Source organism: Prionailurus bengalensis, chromosome B1 (genome assembly GCF_016509475.1).
Source record: "Prionailurus bengalensis isolate Pbe53 chromosome B1, Fcat_Pben_1.1_paternal_pri, whole genome shotgun sequence".
NCBI lineage: Eukaryota > Metazoa > Chordata > Mammalia > Carnivora > Felidae > Prionailurus > Prionailurus bengalensis.
The window spans coordinates 163,839,265-163,859,408 of NC_057344.1; the positions used below are offsets into that span (position 1 = coordinate 163,839,265).

General features: G+C 37.5%; 1 protein-coding gene across 2 annotated transcripts in view; it reads left to right on the plus strand.

Annotated features, from left to right (window-relative positions):
- The window catches only part of SCFD2 (sec1 family domain containing 2), a 406,751-nt gene that overhangs the window by 159,801 nt on the left and 226,806 nt on the right, over positions 1-20,144 (plus strand). For both annotated transcript variants that reach the window (XM_043572669.1, XM_043572670.1), the window contains exon 5: positions 10,778-11,027. In XM_043572669.1, coding sequence (XP_043428604.1) covers positions 10,778-11,027 — 250 coding nt within the window. The remainder of the gene's footprint in view (positions 1-10,777; positions 11,028-20,144) is intronic.

Below are 20,144 nucleotides of genomic sequence, written 5' to 3' on the forward strand. Positions count from 1 at the left end.
GAAGATTAAATGAGATAATCTATAATTGTATCTTTGTAAGTGTTCATTTCTCTTATTGTGGTGTCAGCTATTTCATCATAGAGGTAAGTATGCTTTTGATACTATGTTCAAAGGAGTGAATTAGGTCCTGGAGATAGCATTAGGAATAAGTTGTGCTTCTTGCCACCAAGGGTTTTTCAGTCTTAGAAGAGAGCTAGACATGGATAATTAAATTCAGGGTGATAAGAGCCATGGTAGAGGGAAATAGAAGTTTCTCTTGGATCACAAAGTAGGCGTATTTAACGCATCTAGGGAAGCTCTGAGGAGATAACACTTGAGTTGAATCAGGAGACCAGGTGGAGAAGAGGGAAAAGAATTTTCCAGGCAGAGAGATAAGCACAGAGGCAAATGCAAGTAGTTCAGGCAAACCTGTAAGGAAAGGATTCATGATAGATGAGGTTGAACAGTTATGTGAGCTATGAAGCTAAGACAATAACAACAAAAACAACAACAAAAACCCATGTCATATTCAACCCATGTCATATTCATTTCATTAAGGCAGTGAAAACCATGAAATAACTTTAGGGAGATCAACTTTTTGGCTTAGAATGAGATAAATCATAGCTAGAGAAAAGGGTAGTTGCAATTTAGGGCATCGAGGAAGGAATAAAGAAGAGATGGATGTATCAAGTTGTGGGGACTTGGTGGCTGATTTGATGTGGCAGGGACAAGAGAGAGCTGCAGTAGAGCCCAGGTTTCTGTCTTGGTCAACTGGAAGAATAATGGTCCCACAAAACAGTATAGGGTACACAGAATGAAGAGCAGATTTGGCAGTAAAAATATTCATTTCAGTTTTAGATATGTTGAGTTCAATTTGCAGATGAGATATATAAGTGGAGAAGGCCAATGGACAATTGACTCTATGGGTAGGGAGCAAAGGATGGAAATTTGGCCGAAGATACAGGTATATAAGTTGTATTAGTTAGTATTCAGATTAAGGTGAGATACCAAAGGAATCCACAAATACAGTGACTCAGATAGGATATTTCATTTCCCATACACACAGCCATCTAGAAGTTCTTGGTTGGTCCAGTCCAGATGCCGCTCAAATGTGGTCCACCTGACCAGCAGCATTGGTGTCACCTGAGAAGCGGTACAAAGTACAGAATCTTCAGGCCCCATCCCAAACCTAATGAGTCAGCATCTGCATTTGACAGATTATCTACATGCACATTACATTTTGAGAAGCTCTGATTTAAAGAAGCATGTTGTTCTGCGTTTCTCTCAAAGAATGTAGTTGAAGCAATCTTGCCACTACTTTATCTGCATTTTATTTTATTTTTTAACATTTTTATTTATTTTTTTGGGACAGAGAGAGACAGAGCATGAACGGGGGAGGGGCAGAGAGAGAGGGAGACACAGAATCGGAAACAGGCTCCAGGCTCCGAGCCATCAGCCCAGAGCCTGATGCGGGGCTCGAACTCACGGACCGCGAGATCGTGACCTGGCTGAAGTCGGACGCTTAACTGACTGCGCCACCCAGGCGCCCCTACTTTATCTTCATTTTAGCCATGATAAGGGGAAAAGAGAGTAGAAAATAATGAGCTTTCTTTTTAGGATATGATATCTTTAAATTGGTAATTATTGGTATATACCATATTCAAAATTAAAACTGAGAAAATTTTGTTTTTAATTCCTTTAAAAATAACAAACCTGTTAACATGCTAACATAAATAACATATTTCTATGAAGAACAGCTATACTTCTCAAACCAGAAAGAGTAAGAATGGCGTTGGTTTTATTTTTGCAAATCTCTTTAATGTGTCACTGAGTAGAAAACAGCTGGGTTCTCATATTTGCCTCCTCATTCGGTATGCTGCCATATGTTGTTTTGGTTGAAATTTATGAAGAAAATCCAGCTTCATGCAGATACAGAGCTGGAAAAGGGAAGAATATTTTGATAGCTTTTTCAGATATTCTTTTTTGATACATGCCTAGACTCTACAAGCAGTGATTTCTTTCAAGGGTAAATTATAATGTGGAATCTGAAAGCATATAAATGAGCTTTTTGTACTCTTTTACATTAAAATCCACTGTTCTACCCTGTATTTTGGATAGATCGTTTGTATACTCCTGATTTTCTTACATCATACGTTGGTTATTTGCAAATATTGGCTCACTAATGTATGCAAATCTTCCAAATGTTGACACAATGCATTATGCAATTGAAAATAATCACATTTTTTAATGTCACCATTGATCTCATTGTGTAAGTGCAGAGAATCTGCCAGTGGTAGATACACATTTTCCAAAATTTGTATTTTTGATTAAAAGCCAGAATTTTATCATTGGCAATAAATATATCAATTGTTTTTCTTAAAGGAGCAAGATTACTTTGTTCATTTTTGAGAAAATGTTTGCCAAATACATGAGTCTTAATAATCATAATTTCTCTGTCATTCTTTCAAGTAACAATGGTTTTACATGACAGAAATAGTTAGTTCGGTTCACACCCCAAATAATGGCATAGGTGTTTTTCCTTAAGATAGCCATTGTGCTTTGGGATACAGGAGAAGTGCTTTGTGCATAGTTCCTACTTTGTTACATAAAATATTCAAGAAACATTTATTTAAAGGTTGAAATTTTATAAGAGTAATAATTTTTACTTCTTACTCCATGGCATTCTTAAGTGAAGCTGGCTTTTAAAAAATTCCATCTGTGAATACATAGTATAGTGGCAAAGAATACAACGACTGTTAGCGTAGTTTGGGACCATTTTCCTTGGTCTGTTAAGATCCCAGCAATTTTATCCACCATTATTTTTACACTGTTAATACAAATGTCCACATAGTCAAAAAAGCAAAGAATGTCTTAGTATTGTTATAAGAGTAGTTTTGACATCCTGAAAAGGTCACTGGGATCTTGGGTCTATAGACCACACTTTGAAAACCACTGGCTCATATGATTATTCTGAGCTTGATGTATATTGGCTTATATGAGATTGCATGGTTTTTGGACTGCTTAGTTCTAGAAAAAAATTGTAAAGTAGAAAACTTTAAGTTTGGTGTGTGTCTATTCTTTCCCTTTCTGTGACAGCCCTGGAAGCACTCCCCAGCGCCCTAGCGGGACAGAGGGAATGAGTACCGAGGGACCTCTTCATGCTTGCTCTTGTTCGTCTGGCTAGTCATTGGACAAGTATTGATGGAGCCCTCTCATGGACCAAGTTCTTTGTCTGGCCTCTGGCCCTGATGCAGAGCTTCTCATGCCCTCCCTCACAAAACCGCCTGTCTTTGTTTCCTATTGCTACCATAGCAAATCAAAACAAACCTAGATGCTTAAAACAACATAAGTCTACTACCTTACAGCTCTGTAGGTCAGGAGTCCAACACCGGTCTCACCAGGCAAAAATCGAGGTATTGGCAGCACTGCATTCCTTTTTGGAGGCTTTAAGGGGGGGCATCTACCTCGTCACCTTTTCCAGTCTAGAGGCCCCTGCATTCCTTGGCTCGTGGCCCCCTTCCTCCACCTTCAAAACTGGCAGCATTGTATTTCTCTCCGACCATAGCCAGGAAAGGTTCTCTACTTTAGGGACTCATGTAAGTAGACCAGACCCACCCAGATCATGCAGGATCATCTCCATCGCGAGATCTGTAACCTTAATCACACTGGCAGAGTCCCTTCTGCCCTATTTGCTTATGACATATTCTGGGAATTAGAATATGGGCCTTTCTGGGGGCGGGGGTCATTATTCTACCTACTACACACTCTTCGTAAGTGTGTGTTAAATATTTGTTGAAGGAGTAAAGGAACTATCTTATCCCATTGGTCATTTCTCAGAGCTTTGTTCCTCCCTGATATTGTTCATTATTTAAGGCTCGGTTGAGGTACCGTCTCTTCTGGGACTTGGTGTTCCTCTGCTGTCTTTTCAAAGTGAATGAAAACTTCTACTAAAGCGCTTACTTACTGCTTCTCCACTGCTGTTTACTCCTACCCCTACCCACCTGTAAGCTCCTTGACTCTTGTGTCTCGCCTTGTTCTTTGTATGCCCAGATTATAGCACAATGTCTGGCACTTAGTATATGTACGATAAACATTTGTTGATGAATTCCTGAGTGCATCAATGAATTATCCTCACACATACCAAGTTAACCAAGTTACATTTTTGCATTTTGCCTGGGGCATATCCCAGAAGTCCATTTCCCGCAAATAAGCGGAATGACTTTCATCATGGGCATTTAAAACCTGTATTAATGGCAAAACATAAGAGACTCTTAAAGATAGAGAACAAACAGAGGATTACTGGAGGGGTTGTGGGAGGGGGGATGAGCCAAATGGGTAAGGGGCATCTACTCCTGAAATTGTTGTTGCACTATATGCTAACTAACTTGGATGTAAATTAAACAATAGATGAATTTAAAAAAATAATAAAACCTGTATTAATGCTATTAATGTAGGGATGGCCAGTGATGTTTTGGGGTAGAAGGGTCTTAGGCCCTCCCTCAAGCCCCTGGCAACATTTACTAGGCTGCATCCAAGGACCCAACTATACCTGGGAGGAGTTGCAGAGATGGGTTCTCCCGCCTCAGGTTAGAGTGGCTTTGAGATTCACTGAGGTTCTGCAGGCCGCACCGCAGAGGAGCGAGGACGGAGCCAGCCCTGCCCGCTCTGTAGCCACAAAGCAGATGGCCTGTGTGCTCCCGTGCCTGCAGACGTAGCCCCCACAGAGCCTGACTCTGACTCTGCAGAGGTGTTTCAATTCAGCCAAGAAAAAAAAAAGGCCTTTCTAAAGACAACATGCATTTTACAGAGAGCCTTTTGTATGGAGTTACTGGGGACTCACTCAAAAATAACAGGAGCTCCAGACTCGCAGAATTAAAATTAAAAGAAAGTTCTGTCACTCTAGACACAGCTCTAGTCTCCCACCTCCTACTAGTTGGCTCATTTATATCAAAATGAGTGAGAAATTTAATCCCTGGTACTTTATAAAGAAGCTTTTTTTTTTTTTTTTTTGCTTTGGTTGTGGTTTGCTGTGTGTGTGTGTGTGTGTGTGTGTGTGTGTGTGTGTGTGTGTGTGTGTTTTAATGGCAGTGTTTAATAATGTTTATATTGCCTTTAACCTTTGACTAACTTTGCAGTTACGTTCCCAGATGTGGTGTCACATCCAGTACTGGTAGGCTGCCCCTCTCTCCTTCGAGACTACGAACTTCTTATTCCTAGAAGGTTTTGAATTCCCTACCAGTCATCTTAATCATTTCTACTGGGTAGGAAAGGAGTCCATGGGGTAGGAGGTCATAGTAGTAGCAATCGGTTCATATGTGTCAGGGGCCATGCACCAGGCACTGTGCTTTGTGACTTACTTCTGTTATTAAATCTGGAGACCAACCTTGTGAAGCAAAAGCTATGGTTGTCGCTCTTCAAATGTAAGGTGAAGTGTTTTCCCCAAAAGTAACCCTCAGAAAAGAGGGTGTCCTCTTATGCCTGAGTCCTCATCAACACAATCCCCCATTGTGGGGATTACTCTATTTTAAATCACGAAGTAGTTTACTGTTTGGGCATTTGTGGTATTTTGCCCATTTTGCAGGTGAGGAACCTGGGACTTGCAGAAGTTACATTAAGTTGCCCCAGGTCACCCAGCTGGTAAGTGCAGGCATCTATTTTTATTCCCATACTCTCATGATTAATCCTATTCAGATTCTTTCTTTCACCTTTAGAAAGGTTTCAATCCAGGGTCTCACTGATCTTTTCCTTCTTCTTGTTGAGGTTTCATTCTAAAAGCAGAGAATATCAGAAAATGGATATATATCCAGTCTGGAGCCATGCTTTTATGGGGAGTACTAGGAGGGTCTAGTTCTAAGCGAATGTGCATAGGATTCCCTCTGGTTCATCCTTGCCAGACAATCCCCCTGCCTCCCTTTGCCATTGATGGAAAGTTCATTGCTTCCTGAGCCAGTCCCTTATCTTGGCTGATGGTTCTGTTTGTGAGGAATTCTTATCAGCTGAAATTGTCTTGCCTGGAATTTTCGGTCTGACTGAAGGAGATCCAAAAGTACCTGGATTTGTCTCCCTTCCCTCGAACTCCCTTCTCCTCCCCTCTCCTCCTCTGGCCCTCCCCTTGCCAATAAATGTTTCACTTTAGAATATTTTTAGATTTATAGAAAAGTTGTCAAGATAGTAGAGTTCTGTATATCCTCACTATATTGTTAAGATCTTACAGTACTTAGCAAAACAAAGAAGCCAGTATTGGTACATTATTATTATTAACTGTAAACTCCAGATTTTATTCTCATTTCACCTAGTGGTTTTTTGTCCCCCTAACATTCTTTTTCTGTTCCAGGAACATTTTGTAGAATGTTCCTCAGTTGGTATTTATGTGATGTTTTTATTGTGGGGTTATGTGTTTGGGAGAAGAATACCACAAAAGTGAAGTGCCATTCTCATCATATCATATTAGGGGCACATAATATCATTTGAGTTTATCACTGGTGATGTTAACCTTGATCTTCTAGGGTAAACTTCTCCTCCCTCTTATTTCCATACACAATTTTTTAGAAGCAAGTCACTATGTACAGCCCACACTTAAGAAGAGGAGGGATTAAGCTCTACCTTCTGGAGGGGGCAGTATCTACATAAGTTATTTGGAATTCTGTAAAAAACATCTATCTGTTCTGTATGTATGCATGCATCTAATTCATAAGTTGTTTGGAATTCTGTAAAAAACATCTATCTGTTCTATATGTATGCATGCATGCATGCATGTATGTATGTATTTATGCCATCACTTATTTATATCAGTATGGCACAAAGCATGTTTATTTTGGACTTTGAGTTATAATCCATTACTACTTTCTTTTCTTGCTCAAAGTGTTTCAGCTTTGGCCACGGGGAGGCCTTCCAGTTGTCTCTTGTGTCCTTTTGACATGCCCCATCCTTTTGTTTTTTATGGACTTCCTTACTTTCTGGTACAACAGGGTCTTCCAAGTTCTTCTTATATTTTCCCTACCTTATCCCTAGAATCAGCCATTTCTCTGAGGACTCCTGATTCCTTTTATTTGAGAATGATGTTAGAAACCAAGATCTGACCCCTGGCTGTGCTCATTGCTACCAGGGTGTCATTACTTCTAGATTCTCACAGTGGCAGAATTAGGAAATAGATGTATGTATATCAGCCCATGTCACACACATATCTATGATATTTCTCTATCTACATTTGTTTCTGCAGGAAAGCTTTTCTTTTTTGAGCATTGGTATTTTTCTGGGTAGCCAATAAGGAAATATGATTCATTACCTACTATCACCAATGATAATGTTTTTTTTTTATATATAAAAAGGAGAAAAAGGTGAAACTGGAGACCTTGGCATAAATATGGCTTAAGAACTGAGCCATCTCTAGTCACATCATGTCATTTCAGAGATGAAGAGATATGAGTTCACTGGGAACCTACGAGGTTAAGGAACTAGTTAGTGGTACAGTCAGGTTTGGATCTGGGTGTTTGAAATGGAGTCTCTATTTCCACCACATCACATGCCTCTTTAAGACTGATTAGCAAATATTCTTGGCTTTGTATTCAACTCAATAATTAGCTTTTGGGAATGCATGAAGCAGATTAGAATGTAATTTTAGAAATTAGGGTGCACAGGTATTACCTAGCTAACAGAAATTTGCTAGAGTGTCATTAGTGAGGGAGCTTGTTCTCTGGCAATATATTTTAGATCAACAACTTTAAAATGATGCTCTCATGGCCAGATGTTAGTGGGTAAATCTTTTCATATGATTATGGTGATTACTCTATGTTGTTTTACTTTTTATAACTATCTTTTAAAAATCCTTGTGCTCTGGGAAAAGACTTAAAAGGGCTCCCGTAGGCTAGATACTTGATGCATATACCTGTTTTTTAGAAATGGGATGTAAAGCAATGAAGGAATCTGCTTAATGTTATCCAAGATGTTGGTGATAGGGTAAAAAGGAAAAATGAAAGCTGTAGCCCCCATGGCCCCACTTCTAACAGGCCAACCACACAGCTCCTTTATTATAAATTGCTCTGGGCAGCTTGTAAAGCAAAGAACACTTGAATGTTTTTCTCCAGAGACTCCTGAGGCAATAGGACGGTCCTAGGATGCTTCAAATGTTTCAGCCATTTCCTTTGAGAAGTGGGTGTGTTTATACTTGGTAAATCATGTCTTGTCACCATGTAGCAGTAAAATCTTCCTGTTCTTTTCCATTTGAACCTATTCATTCCAAAGACTTATCATTTTGTTTTTGTTTGGTGCATTGTGAACATCCAAGTTTTTAGTGGAAATAAATGGTAACAGCTGTTTTTCGTGTACCAAATAATATAATTGTGAACCTTAACCTTGAGATGATATATCCAAATTTTTCCAGGTGTGGAAATCACTTGACTAGAAAAGTTCATTTTGGAGTAATCATCCCAATATAGAATCACATCCAGCTGCTCGCCATCAACTTCATTCAAAGAGAGAACATTTCTATAGGCCATTTTTTTATTCCAACACTCCCTTCATAACCTGGCTTTTCCTTTTAAAATATTGCATTTTCACACACTTAAACACACACACACGCACGCACGCACGCACGCACACACCCTAAAGTCTCATCTTTCTTCTCTTCTGCTTTACTCTTCTCCGTAGCTGTGCCCACCATCTAGTATACTATATATTTTACTTCTTTAGATTTTTGATTGTCTGTTTCACCCAACTAGAATGTAAGCTGTGTGAGAGCAGGGATTTTTTTTTCTTCACCGCTGCATCCCTAGACCCAGAATAGTACCTGGAATATAGTAAGTGCTTAATGAACCCTTTTGAATGAATGGCATGAAAGTTGCAAGTTGTAGTCATTTGCTCCCTGATTTTAATATAAGTACAAGTAGTTGAGTTTTATTTTATAGGATTATTTTATATCATAGGTTAAATAAAACATTATTTAAAATGGGGATTTATCTGTTTATGAAAAATCTCAGAATTTGTGTGAGACATGGTATAGTTACCTGGAAGTTATTAGGTGACTCCAGAAATGCAGTACTGTTATCATATGCAAGGAATTTTGAAATTCTCTGCTAAATATCACTCGTGAAATTAGTGGAAGAGCTAAAAGGAAAAAAATTTTAAGTTTTAAGATAAATTATCTTCAGATCCACCCAAAGATACCTTGAACCTTAAGTGACATTGCCCAGTTTGATCCCTTATTCTATTCACCAGATTTAGCAGAAAATGACTTTTCATTGTTATAAAAAAATCCTATGATCCAATAATTGCACTAGTGGGTATTTACCCAAAGAATAAAAAACATTAATTTGGAAGAATATATGCACCCCTATGTTTATTGCAGCATTATTTACAATAACGAAATTATGGAAGCAAGCCAAGTGTCCACTGATAGATGAATGGATAAAGAAAATGTGGTGTATATATATATATATACACAGTGGAATATTACTCAGCCATAAAAAAGAATGAAATCTTGGGGCGCCTGGGTGGCGCAGTCGGTTAAACGTCCGACTTCAGCCAGGTCACGATCTCGCGGTCCGTGAGTTCGAGCCCCGCGTCGGGCTCTGGGCTGATGGCTCAGAGCCTGGAACCTGTTTCCAATTCTGTGTCTCCCTCTCTCTCTGCCCCTCGCCCATTCATGCTCTGTCTCTCTCTGTCCCAAAAATAAATAGACGTTGAAAAAAAAAAAAAAAAGAATGAAATCTTAACATTTGCATTGACATGGATAGAGCAAGAGACTATAATGCTAAGCAAAATAAGTCAGTTGGAGAAAGACAGATGCCATATGATTTCACTTATGTGTGGAACTTAAGAAATAAAACAAAGAAAGAAACCAAAACACCAGACTCTTAACTATAGAGAACAAACTGATGGTTACCAGAGGGGAGGTGGGTGGAGGGATGGGTGAAATAGGTAAAAGGGATTAAGAGTACACTTTAATCATGATGAGCACTGAGTAATGTATAGAATTGTTGAATCACTGTATTGTACACTGAAACTAATATAACACTGTATGTTAACTATTAGGAATCAAACTGTTAAAAATTTAAAGAATACATGAAAATAAAAACAAACTTTGATTTTGGAATTAAAAAATCTATTCTCTAAAAAAATTTTTTTTAATGTTTACTATTTATTTTTGAGAGAGAGATACAGAGACAGAGTGAGAGTGGGGGAGGGTTAGAGAGAGAGGGAGACACAGAATCTGAAGCAGGCTCCAGGCTCTGTCTGAGCTGTCAGCACAGGGCTCGACGTAGGGCTTGAACTCACAAATGATGAGATCATGACCTGAGCCGAAGTCAGACGCCCAACCAACTGAGCCACCTAAAAAATCTATTCTTGACTACTATTTGCCAAACATAGAGAATATTAAAAAGAATATGCTGTAAAATTTAAGGCAATTCCTCTGAATGTCAGCATGTGTTTACATATATAGATGCTGACATGTTTTTGTTTTTAATCATTGCTTTAAAATACATTTTTTAATTTAAAATTCTAGTATCTGAAGTACTTATAAAACTAATGGATTCTTATTTGTTTAAGCAATATGTGAGATAATATAAAAGGTTCTGCAACTTGACTAGTGCAGTGTTATGAACTAGATCATTCCAAACAGTCAATCTAATGCCAAATTTCTTGCAGCTTTCTCTCCAGGACAAGAAGCAAACAAATAAAAGGCAACATAGTCAGTGAACATCACAAACTTGTTTGCAAGATATCTTTGGACTGATGTGATGCATAAATTACATCTTTGTATAAGAATGATGTATTTTCATATTACCACCTTTTATTCCAGAGCATTGGGGAGTCAACCATGTCTGTTGTGTTAAATCAGCTGCTGCCCATGATGAAGCCTTTGAACCAAAGGACCGACAATGATTACAGCCCTGAAGAATTGTTGATCCTCCTGATATATATTTACTCTGTTGGTGGAGAGTTTACAGTGGACAAAGACCTGGAGGAAGCCGAAGAAAAAGTGAAGAAAGCATTGGCTCAGGTCTTCTGTGAAGAGTCTGAATTGTCACCTTTGCTGCAAAAAATCACAGGTGAGTGTTTAATAAAAAATACAGGACATAAAAATCACTGACACAGAAAAGGGTTTAAAAATTAAGGCATTTTAGGAAGAGGATGTAACCATGTCCATTGGAGTTGTCTGGAATTTTATGAGGCCTGATGAACGCTAGCCAGCCTTTAGGACTAGGTTTTCATTGCAGTGTTCCCCCCACCCCCACCAGTTGTAGTGAAATGGCCTTCCAGTTGCCTGCCACAGCTCCTATTTTTAGAGCCTTGTTAAAATAGCAAAATTCTCACGGGGTATAATATCTTTAAGAAAAAATAAAATGCAGGGAAGCCTATTCAAAAAGGTTTCTGTTGACATATTTTCTTTGAAATAGTCATTTCAAGCTTTAAAAAAACACACACCGATGCACAAACCTGCCCTAAGATGCTACCCAATGTCACAGGATTGAAAATAGCAATTTTCAAGAGTACTTTCATACTTTTGACTTCTCATCTTTCGTTTTGAATCTGAATTAATTGGTAGTATCTCAAATAATATCTAAAACATACTATTAGTGGCTGATTTGGGGAAAATATATAGTTAAATATCACAAAATGTAACCATTTTACTATGATGTAACTCATGGAGACATTCATTTCTGTGTTTCTTATCAAACTCCATATCATTTATGGGTTTTTTTTTGTTTTTTTTTTTTGTTTTTGTGGGGTTTTTTTGTACAAAGTTTATTTCCATTGGTATGGATTGAGCCCAGGTATGTTTAAGAGTGAGAAATTGTTGAAGCTTACATGCAAAACTTAAATCCTTTAAAAACCTACCGAGTTTCCATGCATTCATGAATGTGTGCGTATAGGTGTGTGTAGACCTCTCCATTCAGGAAGGCTCCGCGGAGGCACAGTATGTATTTTCCAACTTTTCCTCCTGTTGCCTGTTGTGCCTCCCTGACAGAATTTTCCAGATGGCTCCGCATGAGCCTGTGTAGTTGTTGACTTTGGTGCTCTATGCACGTGTGCATACCTGCCGACCTTTTCTGTGTTTGGTTATGGCAAACAAAACCCTGACAAGATGGAAACCCAGTGAAGTTTCCACAAAAATAAAACATTTTCTTGCTTCGCATAGAACATATCTGCCAACTTAAAAACGTGCTTAAGGAAAACTTGTGGAATTTGCTCACATTTCATTAAGTTATAGCACTATATGTGATTACGTGTGTTTGTTGGGCTATAAATGAAGATTGACTTAGAAAAGTTTAATATGGTTTATATAGTGCCTTGAATAGTAGTTTGACTCAGAGTAAATTTCAAAGCTAGGAGAATTTAGTTGGAAATTATTCTTAAAATGCATAATTTCAGAAACAGACAACAAAGATGGTTTGTTTTAGCTGAGGTTATTTGGATGGCTTTTCTGTAACGTTAGTATGTTACTATATTATTTTGGGAATTGAAATCATGCTGTAAGAGTATTCATTTAATATTTGTTCAAGGTGTTTATTGACCCAGCATTTCACTCTTTATTAGTTTCTCTATTTATGATTGCTTAGGATATTGCATTTTCTTGCTTTTAAATGTGACTTCACATTTAAAAACACTTCTGTACATTCATGTTTGTATCAAGAAAATGACTAGGTTTAGCAAATGAAGCTTCAAAATAAGAATCTGTGAGAGTTTCAGTATATTTAAACAATTTAGAGACATATTATTTTGCAATACAAAGTATACATCCCTACCCAGATTAACTTTGCATGTAAAGTTTAAACAGAGTGGATAAGATGCACCATTTAAATTTGGCATAAGTGAACTTACCAGTGGAATACATATGTGTTGATCAACCTCTGTGGACACCAAAAGGCTTTATTTATGACGATAGACTTTTCCTTGGCCATAGATCTGCCCCTTATTAAGTATGTTGGCTAGTCAGATGTCCTGAGAAGTGTAGTGTTTATGTTACCAGGTAGCTACTGACGAGACTCTTTATATCTCAGGACAAAAAGCAGTAGGATGGTGTTGGAGTAGCAGTGACTCAATCTCGTAGAAGAAGGTGGGATATTCCAGTATATATTGAAAGAACAGAATTGCCTTCCAGATTTCCTTCCACACGCTTGGCCTGTTGTGGATCTAGGTTGACCTGGCGTTTACCATGAACTTGCAGACAGTGTTGCGTTTATGTTATTCCAGTTTATAGTCTTGGCTCACTTGTTACTGGGTGGCGGAATTTCTTTTATGCCTTGTGCACGTTTTGGGGTTGGTGACATTTGGTTTAAAAGTATTACTGAAAGCAGGCAATTAATCAGTAGAATTCCACATTTTATATTGTAACTTTACTAATCTCAATGTTGAGAGAATCAAGAAAACAATACTTTTTCTGTACTGAAAACTCAAGTAGGTGATCATCACCCAAAAGTGAAAGGATCAGGATTTGGACCCCGGTGTTCTAGATCTGGAGCCCAGGCCTTTAAACAAGAGATTCTAAGTCTGCCACAGGCTCACTTCCGTAACCATTGCGTTTATTATATCTTGTAACTCACGCTTGCTTACACGTACCGTTGTATGCCATGCATGCTCAATCATTCCATCATGTTATTTTATGAACGCTGAATTAATATTTGGTTAATAATGTAGATATTTGCCTGTGCTTTTTACTCTGTCTGTAACAGCTGCTGATAGATGTTTCATCATACCTTCCTATTTTTGTGCATGTATCCTCTTTGTTTCTGCATTGCTATGAAGAAATGAAGATGTTATTTCTAGTCATTGAACTCTATTGGCTGTCTAGCTTTCGAAAATAGGAGTAGCAAACTTAAATTCTTTATCTTTCAATAATATCTCTTGATAATAACTGCCCTGTTTGAAGTTCATGTGTTTTATATGTTGAATATGTAATTTGCTTTTGGCAATTTCTTTCATTTCTCCCTCTTCTCCCCTTTTATGGAAAGGACAATGAGAAATTGTAGTTGGCAAAACAAACCAAAACTTAAGCATGGTCAATGGCAGCATACTATTTTCCTTTTGATAGCTACGTTTTAGGGAGGGTGGTGGGCAAAAACTCTCTTTTCTACTCACACAAAATAACCAGGACTGGCTCTCTGGGTGTCAGGAGTAGAATCTGTAAAAAGAAAATTGGTATGGCCTGAAAATGTCAGTTAGTGTGCTTTCTGAGTCTCGCTGAGTTCAAAGAGAATATCAGTTTCCAAATACGCTAGTGTTTGCATAGCAGTCACAAGAGAAAACAAAGGAAAACCATTTGAACTTTCTTCAGAGAATGAAGTCAAAATTCTAATTTTAAAGATCTGTGTCAACTTGGAATGTCATCATACAATGGGGTGTATCAGATAAAGCGTAGAGCTAAGCTGTAGAAATCCTTGATTCAGAAGTCCTGGCTCTGTCATTTCCTAGCAGTGTGTCTTAGTCGGCATATCATCCGTCTTTGAACCTTGATAATAAACATAAGTGCCCTATTGACCACTCAGTGAATTTACTAAAAATAAAAGGATGCTATACGTGTGAGTTAATTTCCCATCCATACGCACTGCAAATAAGTAGCTTTCTCCCACTGCTGTTGTTATTTGTATAACATCTAGGTGTCACGTAGGGCAGTGCTTCCCAACCATATTCCCATTGTGACACACATAGACAACGAGTATGTTTGCATAGTGTACCCAGGTAAGTGGACAGAACTTTTTCGTCAGAAGCGACCACTCCCAGGAGCTTTGACCACTTCAATGCCTCCCTACCTGACCTGTGAACTGAAATGAAATAGCTTGGCACACATACAAGCTATTAGGAACAAATCAGTGCTCCTAATCAGGTGTGTTTTTCAGAAGGCTCTGGAATCAGAAAACAAAGAAAAAACAAAACTTGCATATAGTTTTGACACCCAAAACCCAAAATGGATAAAGGGCCTGAATGTGAGACAGGAAACCATCAGATCCCTAGAGGAGAGAGCAGGAAAAAACCTCTCTGACCTCAGCCGCAGCAATTTCTTACTTGACACATCTCCAAAGGCAAGGGAATTAAAAGCAAAAATGAACTACTGGGACCTCATCAAGATAAAAAGCTTCTGCACTGCAAAGGAAACAATCAACAAAACTAAAAGGCAACTGACGGAATGGGAAAAGATACTTGCAAATGACGTATCAGATAAAGGGCTAGTATCCAAAATCTATAAAGAACTCACCAAACTCCATACCCGAAAAACTGGAAAGCACTGTTCTTAAGGACACTGGGTAGGTAAACATAATCTAGTGAGCTTTCAACTGGGTTCCCTTGCATCCCCCAGAGGAAACCTAATAGAGGAGAGTTTCTTCATCAACTTCAAATGAGGAAGCAGTTAAGAATTTGTTTTTCCTTTTTTTAAAATGTTTTATTTATTTTTGAGAGAGAGAGAGAGAGAGAGAGAGAGAGAGCGAGCATGAGCAGGGGAGGGGCAGAGAGAGAGGGAGACAGTGGATCTGAAGCAGGCCCTGCGCCAGACAGGAGAGAGCACTATGTGGGGTGCGAACCCATGAACTGTAAAATCATGACCTGAGCCGAAGTCAGACGCTCAACCGATTGAGCCAGGCTGGTGCCCCAAGAATTTGTTTTTCAGTGGGTTGTGGAAGATACCTCATGGTACTTTCAGATCTACTTTCCAAATGGAAATCATTTTTGTGCCCTTAACCATAGTGAAACAAAGCCACATTCTACAACCAACAGTGAAAATCTAGTTGCAATGATTTATGACAGCTTTCCTCTTTTGAAAAGCTCAGGTAAATACAGACCATATAAAATTATTATTGCTATTCGTGTCTGCCACTTTATTATAAAAACTTTCATCTCTGTTACCACAGGCAGAGACATTTTAGGATGTTAGTGGAGATATATCTTTCAAACAAAGCATTTTTCATAGTTGGCCAAGTGCTTTTCCCAGCCTTGTAGAAAGTTAGTCTTCGTAATAAAATATGAAGTACTTCCAAACAGAAAATTGTAAAAGATGAGGAGTCAACAAGAAGTTCTCCTCTTACGCTTCCTTTACTCTATCACCTCTGCACTTTTTTCCTCATCTCACGGGTTTACCTCAGTAATTAATCAAATTTCAGACTATGCATTTCTGCAGATTACTGCTCCTAAGGGCACTATTCCAATTGAAAAATAGTTTTCAAATTTTCAAAACTCGTTCCCTTGAGAAGTTGTTCCTTAGACCTTCAGCATCCCTCCTGGTTTGGCAATGACAAGGCTGTTGCTATAGTAACTGGAAGAGTGATCCTAAAAGCTCATCACCAATCTTCACGTTACCCACACTTGAATGAAAACTTTAGCTCATTACAGTAGGTGATAGTGTATAAAACCATGATTACAGAATTCACCCATTCAGCTGAAGGAGTTCAGGAAGTAAGGTAAAATTTATTTTAGGAGAGATTCTACCTTCATTCTGATTTATGGATTCTCAGTTATTGTGGCGTTATTAGACTTTTCATTAAGGAATACACCTTCATTTCTACTGTTTCAGATTTTTTTTTTGTTTCAGGGCTGTCAAAACAAAACAAAACAAAAAACAACTTTAAGACTGTTGTTTTCTATTATGGTTTGCAACACTCTTTGGTATAATAAGGTCTATTTTTCCTCTTGATTTCTAAGATTTCTGCTGGAAACTCTGATGAAGAACACATGTCTGCCCTAAATCTCTCCCATGAGAAATGTTGGAACTGTTACATTTAGTTTTACTGTCCAACATATTAGAATAGTTAACCACAGCACATATTACAAAACAGCTATATCAAGTGAGGTTTAAAATGTTTATTTCAGGGGGCGCCTGGGTGGCGCAGCCGGTTAAGCGTCCGACTTCAGCCAGGTCACGATCTTGCGGTCCGTGAGTTCGAGCCCCGCGTCAGGCTCTGGGCTGATGGCTCAGAGCCTGGAGCCTGTTTCCGATTCTGTGTCTCCCTCTCTCTCTGCCCCTCCCCCGTTCATGCTCTGTCTCTCTCTGTCCCAAAATAAATAAACATTGAAAAAAAAAATTAAAAAAAAAAAAATGTTTATTTCATATTTAAAATACATCATAAGCTATGTAGAAAGATATTTAGATCTGCCTATTAAGGTAGCTAACCAGTTAAGTAATGTTGCTAAATATTAAGGGATCACTACAAATTTCTTTCTTAAGTACTTAATTTTTTTCATGTCACATTGTAAAAACTCTCATTCTTAACTAAGACCCTGGAACAGATATTCTTGCATTAATGTGTATATATGCACAAATGTATAAGTCGCACTGTCCATCTCACTAATTTGTGTGCACATGAGGTCAATAGTAATTGTTAACGTGACAGATGGAGATTAATTATTGTTGATTCTTATTAATTGCACATTACATGGGGTATAAATTTCTCAATTATGAAAGAGAAAAAATGGAGTGCATGGAGTACAAGAATAGTTTTCTTGAACGTGTAGCATGGATGAAATAGGAGAGATGGGGTCATGTGGTTGAAAAGAGTACAGCTGTGAGGGGTGCTAGTTTTTACTCCTAAATATGCCTGTATCATAAATCTAGTATGAAGGTTAAATGACAAATATAGTAAAAATAACTATGATTGAAATGACACTCAAGATAAAAAGATGTTAAATGTGATATCAAAAACATAAAATGAAAAAAGAGAAAAGAGAGAAACAAACCACAAGAGACTCTTTATGACAGAGAACAAACTATGGATTGACAGAGGGGAGGTGGGTGGGAAATGGGCAAGATGGGTGATGGGTACTAATGAGGGCACTCGTTGTGATGAGCACTGGGTATTGTATGGAAGTGATGAATCACTGAATTTGACTCCTGAAATGAATATTGTACTGTATGTTAACTAAAATTTAAATTTAAAAAAGAAAAAAAGGAGAAAAATGGTCAACCCTCCCCCCCCCCCAAAAAAAGAAAATGGAGTGGGGGAGAGTAAAAATGTTGAGTTTTAGAATAGGATCAAACTTAAGTTGTCATCAACTTAAAATAGACTGCTATAGATACAAGTTGTTATATGTAAGTTTCATGGTAACCACAAAGCAAAACCTATAGTAAATACATAAAAGATGAAGAGAAAGGAATATAAACATACTTCTAAAGAACATCACCAGTCAACAAAGGAAGACACCAAGAGGAGATGAAAGGAACAAAGAGGAGCTACAAAAATAGACAATAAACAGTGAACAAAATGGCAATAAGTAATACTTATCAATGAGTACTTTAAATGTAAATGGACTAAATTTTCCAAATAAAAGGCATAGAGTGGCTGAATTGATAAACAACAACAGTAACAACAAAACCAAACAAGCAAACAAGCAAACAGAAACAAGACCCCTGTCTACATGCTGCCTATACGAGACTCGTGTTAGATGTAAGGACACACACAGATTGGAAATGAAGGAATAGAAAAAGATATTTTATGAAAATGGGAACCAAAAGAAAGCTATAGTAATTGTACTTACATCAAACAAAATAGACTTTAAAACAAACTTTAAAGAGACAAAGATGGACTTACATAATGATAAATTGGTCAGTCCATCAAGAGGATATAACATTTGTAAATATTTATGCACCTGACACAGATGCACCTAAATATATAAAGCAAATGTTAACAGACCTAAAGGAAGAAGTGGACAGCAAGACAGTATGGAATTTTAATACCCTACTTACATCAACAGATAGATCAGACAGAAAATCAATAGGGAAATACTAGCATTAAGTAACACATTAGAACAGATGGGCTTTACAGATATATGCAGAACGTTTCATCCAAAAGCAACAGAAAACACATTCTCCTCAAGTGCATATGAAACTTTTCAGGGTAGATCATGTGTTAAGCAACAAAACAAATCTTAATAAATTTAAGAGGATCAAAATAATTTCAAACATATTTTTCCAATCAAAATGGTAGGAAACTAGCAATCAATTACAAGATGGAAACTCAAAAATCACAAATATGTAGAGGCTGAACAACATGCTACTGAATGACTAGTGAGCCAATGAAGAAATCAAAGGAGAAATTTTAAAAAAGAAATTAAAAAAATACATAGAGACAAATGAAAATAATATATCAAAATTTATGGGATATAGCAAAAACAATTCTAAGAGGGAAGTTCATTATGATGTATGCTTCAAGAAATAAGAGAAGTCTCAAACAATGTAATTTCAGACCTCAAGGAATAGAAATAGAAGAACAAATGAAGTCCAAAGTTAGTAAAAGGAAGGAAATAACAAAGATTAGACTAAAAAGTGATTAAAAAGACATTAGAGAAGATTGGTGAAACTAAGAGCTGGTTCGTTGAAAAGGTAAAGATATTTGACAAGACTTTAGGTAGACTCAACAAGAAAAGAAAAAGAGAGGACTCAAATAAATAAAAGAAATGAAAGAGGAGACGTTACAATTGATACCATAGGAATACAAAGGATTATAAGAGATTACTGTGAACAACTATAGGCCAAAATATTGGAAAACCTACAAGTAATGGATAAATTCCTAGAAACGTACAATCTGAATCATAATGAAACATACAAGACTGAATCATAATGAAATAGAAAACTGGAATACACCAATTACTAGTAAGGAGGTTGAATCAGTAATCAAAAACCTTTCCCAAAACAGAAGTCCAGGACCAGACACCTTCTCTGTTGAATTCTACCAAACATTTAGAATTAACACCAATCCTCAAATTCTTCAAAAAATAGAAAAGGAAAGAACTTTTCCAGACTCATTTTGCAACGTAAACATTACCCTGATACCAAAAGGAGACAAGGACACCACAAGAAAATTAAAGGCCATATAATATTCCTGATAAACTTAGATGTAAAAACTCTCAACAAATGTTAGCAAACTGAATTCAACAATACATTAAAAGGATCACATTCCACCGTCAAGTGGGATTTATTCCAGGAATGCAAGGATGGTTCAACATCCACAATGTGATACACCACATTAACAAAATGAAGGATAAAAATTGATATGATCATCTCAACAGATGCAGAAAAAGTATTTGGCAGAATTCAACACCCATTTATGATAAAAATTCTCAACAAAGTGGGTAGAGAGGGAATGTACCTCAACATAATAAAGGCCATATGTGACAAGTCCACAGCTAATATTATACCCAACGGGAAAAGCTGAAACTTTCCTTTAAGATCAAGAACAAGA